General features: G+C 38.1%; 1 protein-coding gene across 1 annotated transcript in view; it reads right to left on the bottom strand.

The window, feature by feature from the left end:
- Positions 1-1,107: 1,107 nt before the first annotated feature.
- Positions 1,108-13,004, bottom strand: part of PTPRZ1 (protein tyrosine phosphatase receptor type Z1) — a 243,978-nt gene continuing 232,081 nt past the window's right edge. The window contains 6 exon segments of the mRNA XM_020966360.2: positions 1,108-2,104; positions 4,792-4,927; positions 5,767-5,909; positions 8,063-8,209; positions 10,049-10,177; positions 12,727-12,800. Of these exon segments, the coding sequence (XP_020822019.2) occupies positions 1,964-2,104; positions 4,792-4,927; positions 5,767-5,909; positions 8,063-8,209; positions 10,049-10,177; positions 12,727-12,800 (770 nt within the window). The 3' untranslated portion in view covers positions 1,108-1,963.

The raw sequence follows: 13,004 nt of genomic DNA on the forward strand, positions 1-13,004 counted from the left end.
TGGAGCCTGACCTGCTATCTGATTAAAAAAAAAAACCTCCTCAACCTCTAAGTCCTTCATGTCTATACTTTAAAAAAAAATCAAGTAGAGTTAAATTAAATGTTTTAAGCATTTAAGGAAAATTAAACTATGGCTGTTCAGATAATTAGATGTCCCCTGAGGGGTTCTTGCTAAAGGGAATGGATTACATTCTCTAAATGTTTGGCTTTAAGATGTGTAATTATATGCATTTAGAATTCATAACCAACATAGTTTACTTCCCAGAGGGAGTGAAGTTTATCCGGGTCAGAAGGCTAGACAGAAAAGAAATGAACGTTTAGTGTGATCCACTAATTCAAGCTTTCCGTAAGAGAAATGTACACGGTTTGCAAAATGTTGTTGTTCAGTTGTGTTTGACATGTCATGACTCCATTTTGGGGCTTTCTTGGAAGAGGTAACTGGAGCAGTTTGCCATTTCTTTCTGCAGCTCATCTTACAGATGAAGAAACTGAGGCAAAAAAGGGTAAATGATTTGCCCAGGGTCACACAACTGGTAAACATCTGAATTCAAACTCAGGAAAATGAATCTTCCTGATTCCAAGTCCAGCGCTCTATGCACCACACCGCCTGGCTTCCCCTGCTAAAACACTAGTTTGCTGTGTGATAGCTGAGTATCAAGATCTAGAATTTACCTCTCAGCAGTAGCCATTCCACTCAGGTTGTGTGCTAGTCACACTTGGGAAATGGATACCACATCAACCATCAAGGTCCTTCTGTTACTACTGGTGCCTTGCTCTTCACAAGTGTTGCTTCTGAAGCTCCTATAGAACTAGGTTCTCACTGTTTGCTTCAACTTTGCATCTCCCATCCTGTTTTATTCTGGAGTATTTATTTGGGCCTTCCTGGTTCTTGTCTGCCACCTTGGCTTCTGACCCACTGCTCATTATGACCCTTGTTTGTATACTCCGATTTCAGCCTGCCTGTTCAGTTCTGGCCCTGGCCTGGTTCTGAACCTTGATATCTTCCTGAATCCTTAAACCTTGTTTCAGTTTCTCGGTTTCCTCATTACATACCCACAATCCACTGCTACCTATTGACCAGTGTGACAGTAATTACATGTGAACTGACTATAATATTTATATTTATTTTTGCAACACTGTAGGTAAAAACAATTTAAATGATGCCAGGTAAGATGTTATTCTCATAAAAACTCTCATTTCAAAACAATTGTATTTCTATTTTCCACAAAAAAAGTTAAAATTACATGCTGAAATATGATTAATCACTTAGCTGCACAGTAAGATATCAGACTTGAAGTAAAAACAGAAGAAAGCGAACTATATCATTTTAACAATGCAAGTACACAGAACTAGAAAACTAACAGTAGTAAAATATAAAAATCTACAATTATAAATATAAATTTGGTCCGTGGAATAGTTACTAGAGCAGTATTTACAGTAAGTATCAGATTACTTCTACTTTAGGAGAATGCTGCAGATGTAAAATGTTGAATATTACAGAGAACAGTGTTTTATTTACAATAGACTATATTAAAAGTTATCTTTCTGGCAAACAAGGATTGCTACAAATACAGCCATAAATCTGACCCTACAAACAAAAGTGTTTATATGTCCTTGAGAAGTCCTAGTATCTATAAATTTAGATTTTCCGTTAAAATCAAACCTGATGGTAGGAAACTAATACTGAACAAAACAAAACAAAACAAAACACCACCACAATTCTGTTAATAGAAACACTGTAAAATTCAGTCGATTTAGTTCAGACATAACAAATGGATTACAAGAAATCTTGCAAAAAGGCACACATTATTAATGATGTCAGTTTGGCAGTAAGATCATATACCATTAAAAGTACTTTTTGCTTGATGGGAAGTAAACAGATGACGTTGCAACAGGATAGATTTTCCCATATAATTTAAGGATGAAAATAATAATGCTCAACTGTAGGGATTTGTTTCGATAGGTTAAACTAACGACTCTAAGCTCTCTGCCACGTTTCCATCGGGTAAAGCTGTGCCATTGCTGTCGAGAGATGTGGAAGGATTTTCTTCCTGCCTTGTGCTAACCAGGCTGAGGATAGCTTTGTACAAAAACTGGTACTGCTCCTAGAGAACAGAGAAGGACATAATGAGAAGGCAACCCAATTGATCTTTAAGGGCCAATAAGTACATGTGTTAGTAATTCTTTTTAAAAATTAATTAAATTTTTTTTCAATTAATGAGAATTTATTTTCTCACCTTTCTTCCTCCCCCACCTCAGGGAAAAAAAGGAAAAAAAAACCCTTGCAACAGACTTCATTAGTAATTCTTTAATTGAAATAAATGACTTAGGGAATATTTTCAGTCATAATATACTTTTAGTTGGCAGCATCTTAAATACAACTCAATCTTGTCTTAAGTTTTCATGAAGTCATGAAAGAATTCTCATATTTTCAATTGATGACTAAGTTCTGTATTAAAGTCTCATGTTTCAGGATTTAAAGGTTGTAAACTGCAAAATCACTGGGTTGTGATAATTTTCATTAGCCTCATGCATAAGTGACAGTCACTTTTTCACTGTTAGCCTACTAAACTAGGTTGCGGTTGGTAGGAGAATACGGGACTGTGTCTCCAAACCACAAATGAACTTAAAAAAAATCAGTTAAGTAAAAAAGTCAATTAAATAAACAAATTAAATTGTTTGGAATTGTAGACAAAACTGGTTAAGTGAATTTTTCAGCTTTTATGCCTACCAGTTTTGTCCACAGTCCCTCTTTTTCTCATACCTCCAGCTAAGCCTTTCTTCGGATATTGCATGCCTGGGTTTTCCAAATAGCTGGGCACACTCTCTGGAATTCGGTTGGCCCACCATTTCTTTCAGAGCCTGGCTCTGATTTGATCTGGCTACTTTAGAATTCAGGTTAAGGACACTATATATTTGGAGATAATAATTCTGATAATAAACATGTGATTTCATTTTCTCATGTAGCTCTCATTGGGAAGACTCATTTCTTGTTATCTTGCAGATTTTCTGGTGACATCACTGTCTTGTGACCAGCTCGGGTACATTCATGGAAATAGCATTGCCTTTGGCTATAAGCATTCTACGCAATTTCTTGGCATTGTGAAATGTCTTCAGGCATGCTGAGGTCAAATAGACACTGCCTAAATATCAGTCTAAAAGAAATTCTAAGAGATTAAACAGAAGAGGCAGAATGTCTTGCTTCTCAGATCCAAGTTGTTCTTCACAGAACTTGTTAATGTAGATCAATGTCTATTTTTACAATTGATAAATGGAAAAGCCCCATTTAACAGAAACCAAATTTCTTTTTGATCCAGATCTATAGATACATCATTCATTTGCAACTTCAGAGATTTAGCGATATCTGGAAGAGACCTTACAACTCATCTACTCTAACATCTTTGTTCTACAGTTGAGGAAACTGAGGGTGCTTTGTGGAAGGAAAGAGGAAAAAAAGCTCTATTTAGAAATTATTGAGTTCTTACATTTAGAGTCAATAAGACCTGACTTTAAATCCTGACTTAGACACTTACCCTGGGTAAACCACTTATCCCCGCAGCCTCAGTTTTCTCATCTACAAAATGGGGATAATAATGTCACACTCTTCATTGAGTTGTGTGGCTCTAACAAGATAATAATGCTAGCATATACTCACATATGCAGGCATATAAATCATACAGTATATCACTTTTCAAACCTTAAAGTGCTATATAAATGTTGGCTAATATTGTTACACAAGCTTGGAAGAAGAAACTGAGGCAAGGGAATTCTCACTTTCTTGTTCTCTTGTTCATCTGTGTCACTGATGCTACCTATCGTTCCTTAAGCACTTGTTTCTATGTTAATGCACAGTACAAACTCACTGAGTGACTGTGGGAGAGTTGTTTCACTTGTCCTAGTCTCGGTTTTTTCTGAAAAGCAAGAGGGTGACTGTCTAGGATTCCTTCCCTATAAAAAGAGAGTGGTGGTGATGGGGTGGAGAGAGTGACAAAGAGAGAGAGAGAGAGAATTTTGGGCATTAAGAGAGGCATTACTTCCAGGAATATAGAAGTAATAGTAGATCTGTATTCTGCCCTAGTCAGAGTACATCTGTAGTATGGTGTTCAATTTCCAGCGATAGCTTAAGAAAGACATTGCTAATGCAAAGTGTTCAGAAAAGAGAAACCACAGGAAGGAGATGATATCTCTATTCAAGTATTTAAAGAGCTATTATGTCTAGGAGGTGTTATATTTGTTCTGTTTGACCCCAGAAGAGAAAACCAGGACCACTGGGGGGATGTCGCAAAGAGACAACTCAAGCTGGTTGTCAGGGAAACAAACAAGCAAACAAACAAACATCCTAACTATCAGCGTTTTACCCAGATGGAATAGATTGCTTTTTTGGGGGTGGGGGAGTGGCTTCCAGCAGAGACTAGATGCCTGCTTACTGGAAATATTGCAATGAGGATTCTTTTTCCACTATCGGTTAGATTAGATGACCACTGTGAAATGTGAAAATTGTGTGATTCTACATATATGCTTATGTATGTAGAATACCTTTGGTATTCTCTTTGGTAGGAAACATTTCTCTCTTCCTTCATTTTCTATTTCCTCTCAAAAAATAAACAATAAAAACAACTACCCAAGAAGCAATACCTCTCTCATAACGTAGGAATCTTCTCATTTTATCCCTAGGGAAACAAATTCATTCCTGTCAGCTGAAGGCTTTGGGAGTTGTAAGTTTCTAAACCATAAAACCTTAAAAGGCTGAGTGATCAGGTTTTTTAAAAAGAAAATATGTACATATACTTACAATGTCTGTGAAGACACCAGGCCTCATCAAATTTATCATCTTGGCTACATGGTAAACATCCACCGAATTCTCCTTTTCTAGCTGGTGCATGAGGGTTGTTAGTGCACAGAAAGTTCCCGCAGTCACTCCTCCATGCCTTTGTGGAAAGGAAAATGGTCAAAAGCTTTATTTAAAAAGGATCAAAATATTATGTTTCATAACTCACTAGGGACATAACCTTGCTATAGAAGCATAGATCACCTTTCTTAATGTATTTGCTTTTGCCTCCTTATTATACAGAGAGCTATGGTCTTGGATGAAAACCCTCACAGGTTAAGTGGGCAATGGGGACATTCTATAGAAAGTATGGGTTTTTTCGTCTTGATACTGTGAGAGAAGTAAATATATACAATCTGATCTGGACAATGGAAAATCAGTCATCTAAGGATATACTCAGTATGCATGGCTCTATTTGTTCTTACCACAAACATGCTAAAATCCATCATGGTATAAAAGGACAAAGGAAAAAAAATACATATATACACTGAATACATGCCCCAGTATAATCAATCTTAAATGAAGATTACACAGACTCTTTGTTAAGGCTTTTTTTTTTGATCTTTAGACTAAGGGAACTAATATAAAAAATCATCTTCAGTAGGTAAAGCATGAAGTTGCAAAATCAGATGCTTACTATTCCTGACTTCATCAAGAGCTTCAAAAGTCAAATCTAAAGGTAGGTAAGCCTCAGCCCCTTCATAAAATGGAGGCTTCCAGGAGGGATACCCCAGTGGGAGAAGAGGGGAGATGGGCCTTGCAAAGGCTTATACCCTTTGCCTTCCCTCTGTAAAGGCCCCAGTTATGTGAACCATATACGAAGCATACGTACACAAAAATACACACACATTAACATGCAAACACAATAGAGTATATAACTACATTTCCATTTCTAAGGAAATGAATAGGTAAAAAATATATTTAAAATTCAGAACTTACTCATCATGAACAATCATGGGTCCATCCCTATTAGAAGCTTCTTCTTTGATGATATTTATAAGCTCAAAAGTTTTACTAATGGAACTATCAGGGTTTGGCCATTTGGGGCACTGAAAGTGTCTCACTTCAAGTACGTAATCATCCTATTGAGAAGAAGGAAAAATTACCACCTTCTGTGGGAATTTTGATTATTATTTTATCGTGAGATACTGTAAAAAGCCAGTAATTGTGATAGGATAATTAAATCAAATGACAAGACAGCAGTAGTTCATCTCTCATATTAATAGAAAAATGTCTTTACATCCAGAGACTCCATGCGTGTATTAAAGGACTGAAAAAAAAATAATTAATCCCCAAGTGAAGCCCATGAGCGGTCAATTCAAGCTAATCCTAGGTTGAAGATTGGCAGTCCTTAATAAAGGCCTGTACATTAATCCAGGTTTGAGGTTACAAAGAGAAATCCAGATTATTAGTATTTATTTGGAAAAAATAGCATTGTCTCCTTGAGTTACAGTGATTCAAAAGTTTAGAGTTAAAATAATATATATGGAATATGAATGGAACAAAAGTGGTAGTGTGGAACACTGAGGTGGGAATCTCAAGACCTTCCATACTGGGAGTACCAATTATGCTGGCATAGTTGCTGAGAACCCACAGCCACCTCCACACAGTAACACAGTAACAACAAAGACGCAGGGGGAGGGAACCTGAGGCCTCGAGGCCACATGTGGCCCTTCTAGGTCCTCAAGTGTGGCCCTTTAACTGAATCCAAACTTCACAGAACAAATCCCTTTGACAAAAGGATTTGTTCTGCAAAATTTGGACTCAGCCAAAAGGCTGCACCCAAGGATCTAGAAGGCCAAATGTGGCCTCAAGCTGCAGGTTTCCCATCCCACCCCTAAACTCTAAAGTTAAAGTGTAGCTTTAGTGGAGTGTGGTCATATCGGTCAACTGGCCACGTAGTTGATGTGGAAAAGAGATCAGGTTTTCTCCTGTCTTTAGGACAGACTTTGCAATCAGCATGTATCAAACCCGTACCATGGACTTCACGGCACCTACTATGTGCTTTCACATCCTTGTCCTTTTCTCCACTATTCCTTATGCCTGAAATCCCCTTTCCATCACCTTTGTTGATTGAAGTCTTGTTTATTCTTCAAAATTGGGTTCCGATGGTACCCTTCTGGGAAGCAAACTCATTCTCTAACCCACAGACCTTACATCATTCTTCTCTCATCTTAGTTACCGTTATTTGAGGTAGTTAGTTTGCCAAGTCCTGGACTTGGCAAACCAGGAAGACCTGAGTTCAAATCTTGCCTCAGATACCAGTCATGCAGTAGTAGCCCAAATCACAACATTTCTCAGCCTCAGTTTTCTCATTTCTAAAATGGGGATAATAATAGCATTTACTTCACAGGGTTGTTGTGAATATCAAATGAGATAATATATGTAAAGCACTTTGCAAACCTTAAAGTATTATATCAACATTAATAATAATAATAATAATAATAATAATAATAATAATAATAATTGTCACATTTTCATAGTAGACTATAATCTTTATTAGGGTAGGGACAGTGTCTTCAATTTTGTAGTATCTTACTAGTATACTGCTCTGGGCATACAGTTAGATAGTAAACTTATCATCATTTATTTTGTCTTATAGTTATTTGTGTATATGCTGTGTCTTTCTACTACACTTTAAGCTCCATGTGGACAGGGACATTGTCTTTTTTTTTTTTAATCTCCCTCTATCACCTAGCGTCATGCTGTGTACAGAGTAGGCGCTTAATAAATACATTGTCGCTGCTGTTCAGTCATTCAGTTGCGTCCCACTCTTTGTGACCCTGGGCACCAATACTGTCCATAGGGTTCTCTTGACAAAGATACTGGACTGGTTTGCCATTTCCTTCTTCAGTGGATTAATGCAAACAGAGGTTAAGTGACTTGCCCAGGGTCACACAGCAAAGAAGTATCTGAGGCCAGACTGGAGCTCAGGTCTTCCAGACTCCAGGCCCAGTGCTCTATGCACTGGGCCACCTAGCTGCTGCTAATATATATACACCCCCACCCATATATGTATATATTTATATCTATATGTATGTAGATACATGCAGTTAATATATACATGCTTATGCATGTAATATATGTGTGTACTTATATATGTTACGTGCACATATAAACATTAAGTGCCTATATCTGCATACATATATGTGTGTGCACATATATATGTATCAGATGAATTAAATGATGAGATCTGTTTCCATAAATTTATCATTTAAAGTTACATCTTCAATACCTGTGTAGCTTCTAAGATAAAGTCTTGAATTATAAGTTTTTCTTCATTAGAGAGACACTTGTGTTCTTCAGCAATCATGGTAACCTTAAAGCTCTCGCAATTTATAGGCTCATCCTTATTTGGCCAGTAAACAAATTCATCTTCAGCCTGTAAGGAATGGAAAAGTAATAAGATTTCGCTGCTTTATTTGCAGCTCTGGGAACACCATTCCACAGAAAGCTGAGGAGTATTAATAATGCCTCATTTATATACATTTTTCATATCCCAAAGTTCAAAGTGTGAAATGAAGCTAATTGCTTGGAAGAAAAAATTTGACTCAACCTTTGCTTCTGTATCCCATTTTAGCTCTCATAAACTTCCTTGTCTCTAAGGCCATCCTGACATGTGCAGAATACAACAAGACTCTTAAGAAGATGCAGCACTTGACATTAGTTATTTAGGAACATGCCTCACAGCTTTGCCATTTTGCTTTCCAGTTATCTCAAACACACTGGCACATTTGCTGCTGTTGTCAGCAGTGGCAGAATATGGTAAAGAGATGCTGGTGGCCCAGCACTGTCTGAGGAATGTGTAAAGCTAAGTGAATTTGGAGCCCCAGGAGTGACGAATCCCAAGGCCTTCTAAAGACACATAAAAACCCAGAATTACACATTGATCAGTTTTTGACTATTGCAAAGAGATAGGCAGGGGCTCCCAAAAACAACTCTTAGGAGATGGTAGAGAGGGCTTCTACTTTTCTAACCCGTAGAAAGCATCTGACCTGAATCTTGATTCTTGTATGTGTGTGTGCATGTATATGTGTACGCATATGTTTAAGAGTATGTTATGTGCATGTGTATAGGTTTATGTATATAGGCATATGTGTGTATGTATATGTGAGTATGTACATACATGTATATGTATGTATAGATTTGTATGTATGTGTATACATGTAAGTGTATGTATATGTTTATGTGTATGTATGTGTGTGTGTGTTCCATGCCCGAAACTGAGGAAGGATACTTCTAAATTACTTCGAATGAGGTCTGTAAGAACGCATGTGGCAATTCTTCAAATAATTCTGTCTCATTATCTCAAGGAGTGTCTTCGAGACTGAAAATCAAAACTATTCTAAAATTCATATTAATTTTTTAAAAGGTAAGGAGAAAAACCCAAACACAACAAAATATATCTTATAATACTTTTAGGGCTAGATAGAAGGCATCACAAAGTCCAAATAATAATAGGGAAGATCATATATACAGTGACACTGTTCCTAATTGGAAAAAAAAGAAAACACAACTGACACTCCATAGATGAAAGGTGCTCAATGTGGTGTCTTTTTCGTATTACGATGTTAAAAAGCTCTTTATGTATTTATTTTCATTTTAAGACTTCATTCTAAAAGAAGACAAATTAAACTCTATGAGAGTGGGTACTGTTTTAGTTTTTGTCTTTGAATCTCTTGAGCCTAGCATACCGCCTTGCACGTAGTTGACGTTTGTTCAACTCAGATGAATTGGGTGCCACGTGCTAGACACTGGGCTGGGCACTTGGGATGCCAAGACAAAAATAAGACAAGACTTGTCCTCAGGGACTTTACATTCTAAAGGGGGAAAGAAAACAACACATACATAGATAATTCAACACAAAATATATACCAAATAATTTCTGGGAGAGTGAGCAAGTTTTATGTGAAGGAGAATTTGTTGACAACAGAACAGTCATTAAAGAGGGCATAGCGGGAAGGGCAAGGTAGTCTGGGATATTTATTAGTCCTTTTTGAAAGCAAAGGAAGAACAATCAATCAACCAAAAGCCGGGGATAAGGACAAAGGAGGGGTAGGGCTGACATACATGGTTATGAGGGAGCAGTAAGTGGTAACCAAAAATGGAAATTTTGATTCAAGAAACCCAACTGAATTAATGCCTGTTAATTTTGTTACAAGCTGTTTGAGAGGACTGCTGTCTTGTAACCTGGGCTATAAAAATGACGGGAAGGCCTTACCATGTTCTGGCTCTCTGGCAGCATGACTATGAGCTGGGCATTATGATCCCATATCATCCTCCAGAAGTCCTTAATGGTGTGAAGCAGGGGATGCTGAGTGATGATGAATTCATTGCTTTGATAATAACCCTACAAAACCAAAAAGTCTAACTCAGAAGACAAAAGTCTGCTAGAGGCAAATGCGTACCGATGAAATTAATATGGCAGTGCTTTTAGGTGAGGAGTGTGCTTTATTCACTATGAAGAAAGTCATAGAAGACAGAAACCTTTGGAACATTATACATGTGGGTTAGCCATCAGATCAACCTTTATTCGGCATCATAGTTCTTAGGCAAGAGAGCAATCCAGACAAGGTAATGAATTAAGGGAAAAACACAGTGAAGCCTTTGAATAATATTATGGATATCATAAGGTCTTTGATGGGGAGAGCCAGCACTTGTTTGGAATTTGCTAAAAACTAAATGAATAAAATATGATTACTCTCTTCTGTTTGCTACCCAAAAAAAAGTATTGCATCCATAGCACATGATTAAAAACTATCAGAAGGGCAGCTAGGTGGTATAGTGGATGGAATGCCCAGCCTGGAGTCAGGAAGACCTGTGTTTAAATCTGGCCTCAAACACTTACTAGCTGTGTGATCTGGGCAAGTCACTTAACCTTATTTGCCTCAGTTTCCTCATCTGTAAAATGAACTTGAAAAGGAAATGTCAAACCATTTTCTTTGCTAAGAAAACCCAAATGGAGTCAAGAAGAGTAGATTACAAGCGAAAAAAAAAAACTCACTGAATAACGAAAACTTCCAGAACAACATCCATTTACAAGTTAATAGAAACCAAGACAAAGAGATATTTTGAGTTTTATGCCTGGTAAAATATCTGAGATGCAGCATTATAATCAAAACATCAAAAGCTTGCACATAATGATGGACGTTGCCATAAGACCTATTTAGCTAAATAAAGCAGTGAATAAATGAAGCACAGATAATGACCTTTCATTTATGCCTGTGTTTGTAGGCAGCAGGTTCAGGAATGTGGGCTTTACATTGTTTTTATTATCCTAATGTCAGGAGGCTAAGATATTTTATATCCAGCTACAGCACAAAAGTGTCTATCAGGAAAGTTTGTCTTTCGTAATTTCTCTAGAGAAGGAAGGAAGGAAAGAAGGAAGGGAGGGAGGAAGGAAGAAAGGAGGGAAAGAAGGAAGAAGTAAAGGGAGAAAGAAAGAAGTGAAGGAGGAATCAGGAAGGGAGGGAGGAAGGAAGAAAGGAAGGAAGAAGAGAAGGAAAGAAGAAAGGGAGGAGGAAGTAAGAAAAGGAGGAAGCAAGGGAGGGAGCAAAGGAGGAATGAAGTAAAGAAGTAAGTGCATATTAAGTACCCACTATGTGCCAGGCACTATGTTAAGTTCCTCAGACATTCGATCCTCACAAATACCCTGTAAGGTAGGGGTTATTATTACCCCCATTTAATAGTTTAGGAAACTGAAGCAGACAATGGTTAAGCAACTTGCCCAGGGTCACACAGCTAATTAAGTGTCAGTGGCTGGATTTGAACTCAGGTCTTCCTGATTCCAGGCCTACCTGGTGTCCACTGTGCCACCTAATATCATTGATCATCTAGACTAGGGATAATTGAAGTAAAAACAGGGGCCACTAATTCATACATAAAGATTCCTGCTGGCCACATACTGGCTTAGTTTTAAAAGGTAATATTATTTATGTTTTATTGTATTTTTATTTATTTTGTTAAGGATTTCCTAATAACATTTTAATCTGGTTTGGGCTACACTCAGAAGAGTGTGGTGGGCACCATTTCTGGGGGCCACATGTTTGACACCTCTGATCTGGATCTCATGTTAGCAGTTAGCCTTAAATTATAGACTCTCATAGTTTCTGAAGAGGTGGAATCTGAAGTGCCCCTGCCCAATGGCAAGGTCTTTTTTATCTTCGAAGGTAATCAGGCCTCCAGAGGCCCAAGCATGGCCCAGCTCCATTCAAACTAGCATGAGCCCTGATGCTCTCAGGGGAAGAATGTCACTGAGAGTAGACTGTTGCCCCCTCTATTTCAGCTATAATGCTCAATGACTTTTGCCTGAGATCAGAATTTTCCTTACTTCCACTGAAATCCAGGCTAATTTTGTCATCTCATTTAGAAACAGGTCTCATATATTCCCATGTGAATCTAGTAGTAGAGGTATGTCCAGCCCTCAACAGTGGAGGTGTAACTGCTATTTAATTGGGTGATGAGTGATGCGTGTCTACTTGTGCTGTATACCTTGCTCTGTTTAGGTGGCCTGATCCTAATCAAGAGTCATGCTTGAAAGCTGAGATGGCAAGAACCAGGCCTGAGAGGGAAGAAATGTGTTCCTTTCTGTACCCTTTCCCTTTATAGCCCCTCCCTAATTCTCTCTCTCTCTCTCTCTCTCTCTCTCTCTCTCTCTCTCTCTCTCTCTCACACACACACACACACACCACACACACACACACACACACACACACACACCACCCCCCTCTAAGGTTACCAGTGCCCTGCAGCCTTCACCTGGCCCCAGACCTGTTAGTGTCCTCACCAGGTAATCTTGCTCCAACTTTTGTACAGAATAACCATCTATCCCCCACCCTGTCCCCGACCCTTCTCCAGCTCTATTAAGCACAGGCACCAGCAGCAGCTCACATAACTTACCATGATATAAGAGGCATTGATGTAGTCTGTACCTTCCCCTGTCAGTGATGAAATGCCAACCCTTGACCTTTCCACTGTAAGAAAGAATGCTCATTGTGAACTAAGATGTCGATGGGGGCAGTTTCAATTACTCTGATGCTTTTTAAGTGAAGAAGCCTCCAGCAGGTAAGTGCTTGGGGCATCTCACCTGTTTTCTTCTTTCTAAAATGGCTGCAAGCATTCAATATTCCTTTATTATAAACACATTAGAAATGCTAGAATATTCTATCTCAGAGATG

This window comes from Phascolarctos cinereus, unplaced genomic scaffold, assembly GCF_003287225.1.
Source record: "Phascolarctos cinereus isolate Bilbo 61053 unplaced genomic scaffold, phaCin_HiC Scaffold_1;HRSCAF=81, whole genome shotgun sequence".
NCBI lineage: Eukaryota > Metazoa > Chordata > Mammalia > Diprotodontia > Phascolarctidae > Phascolarctos > Phascolarctos cinereus.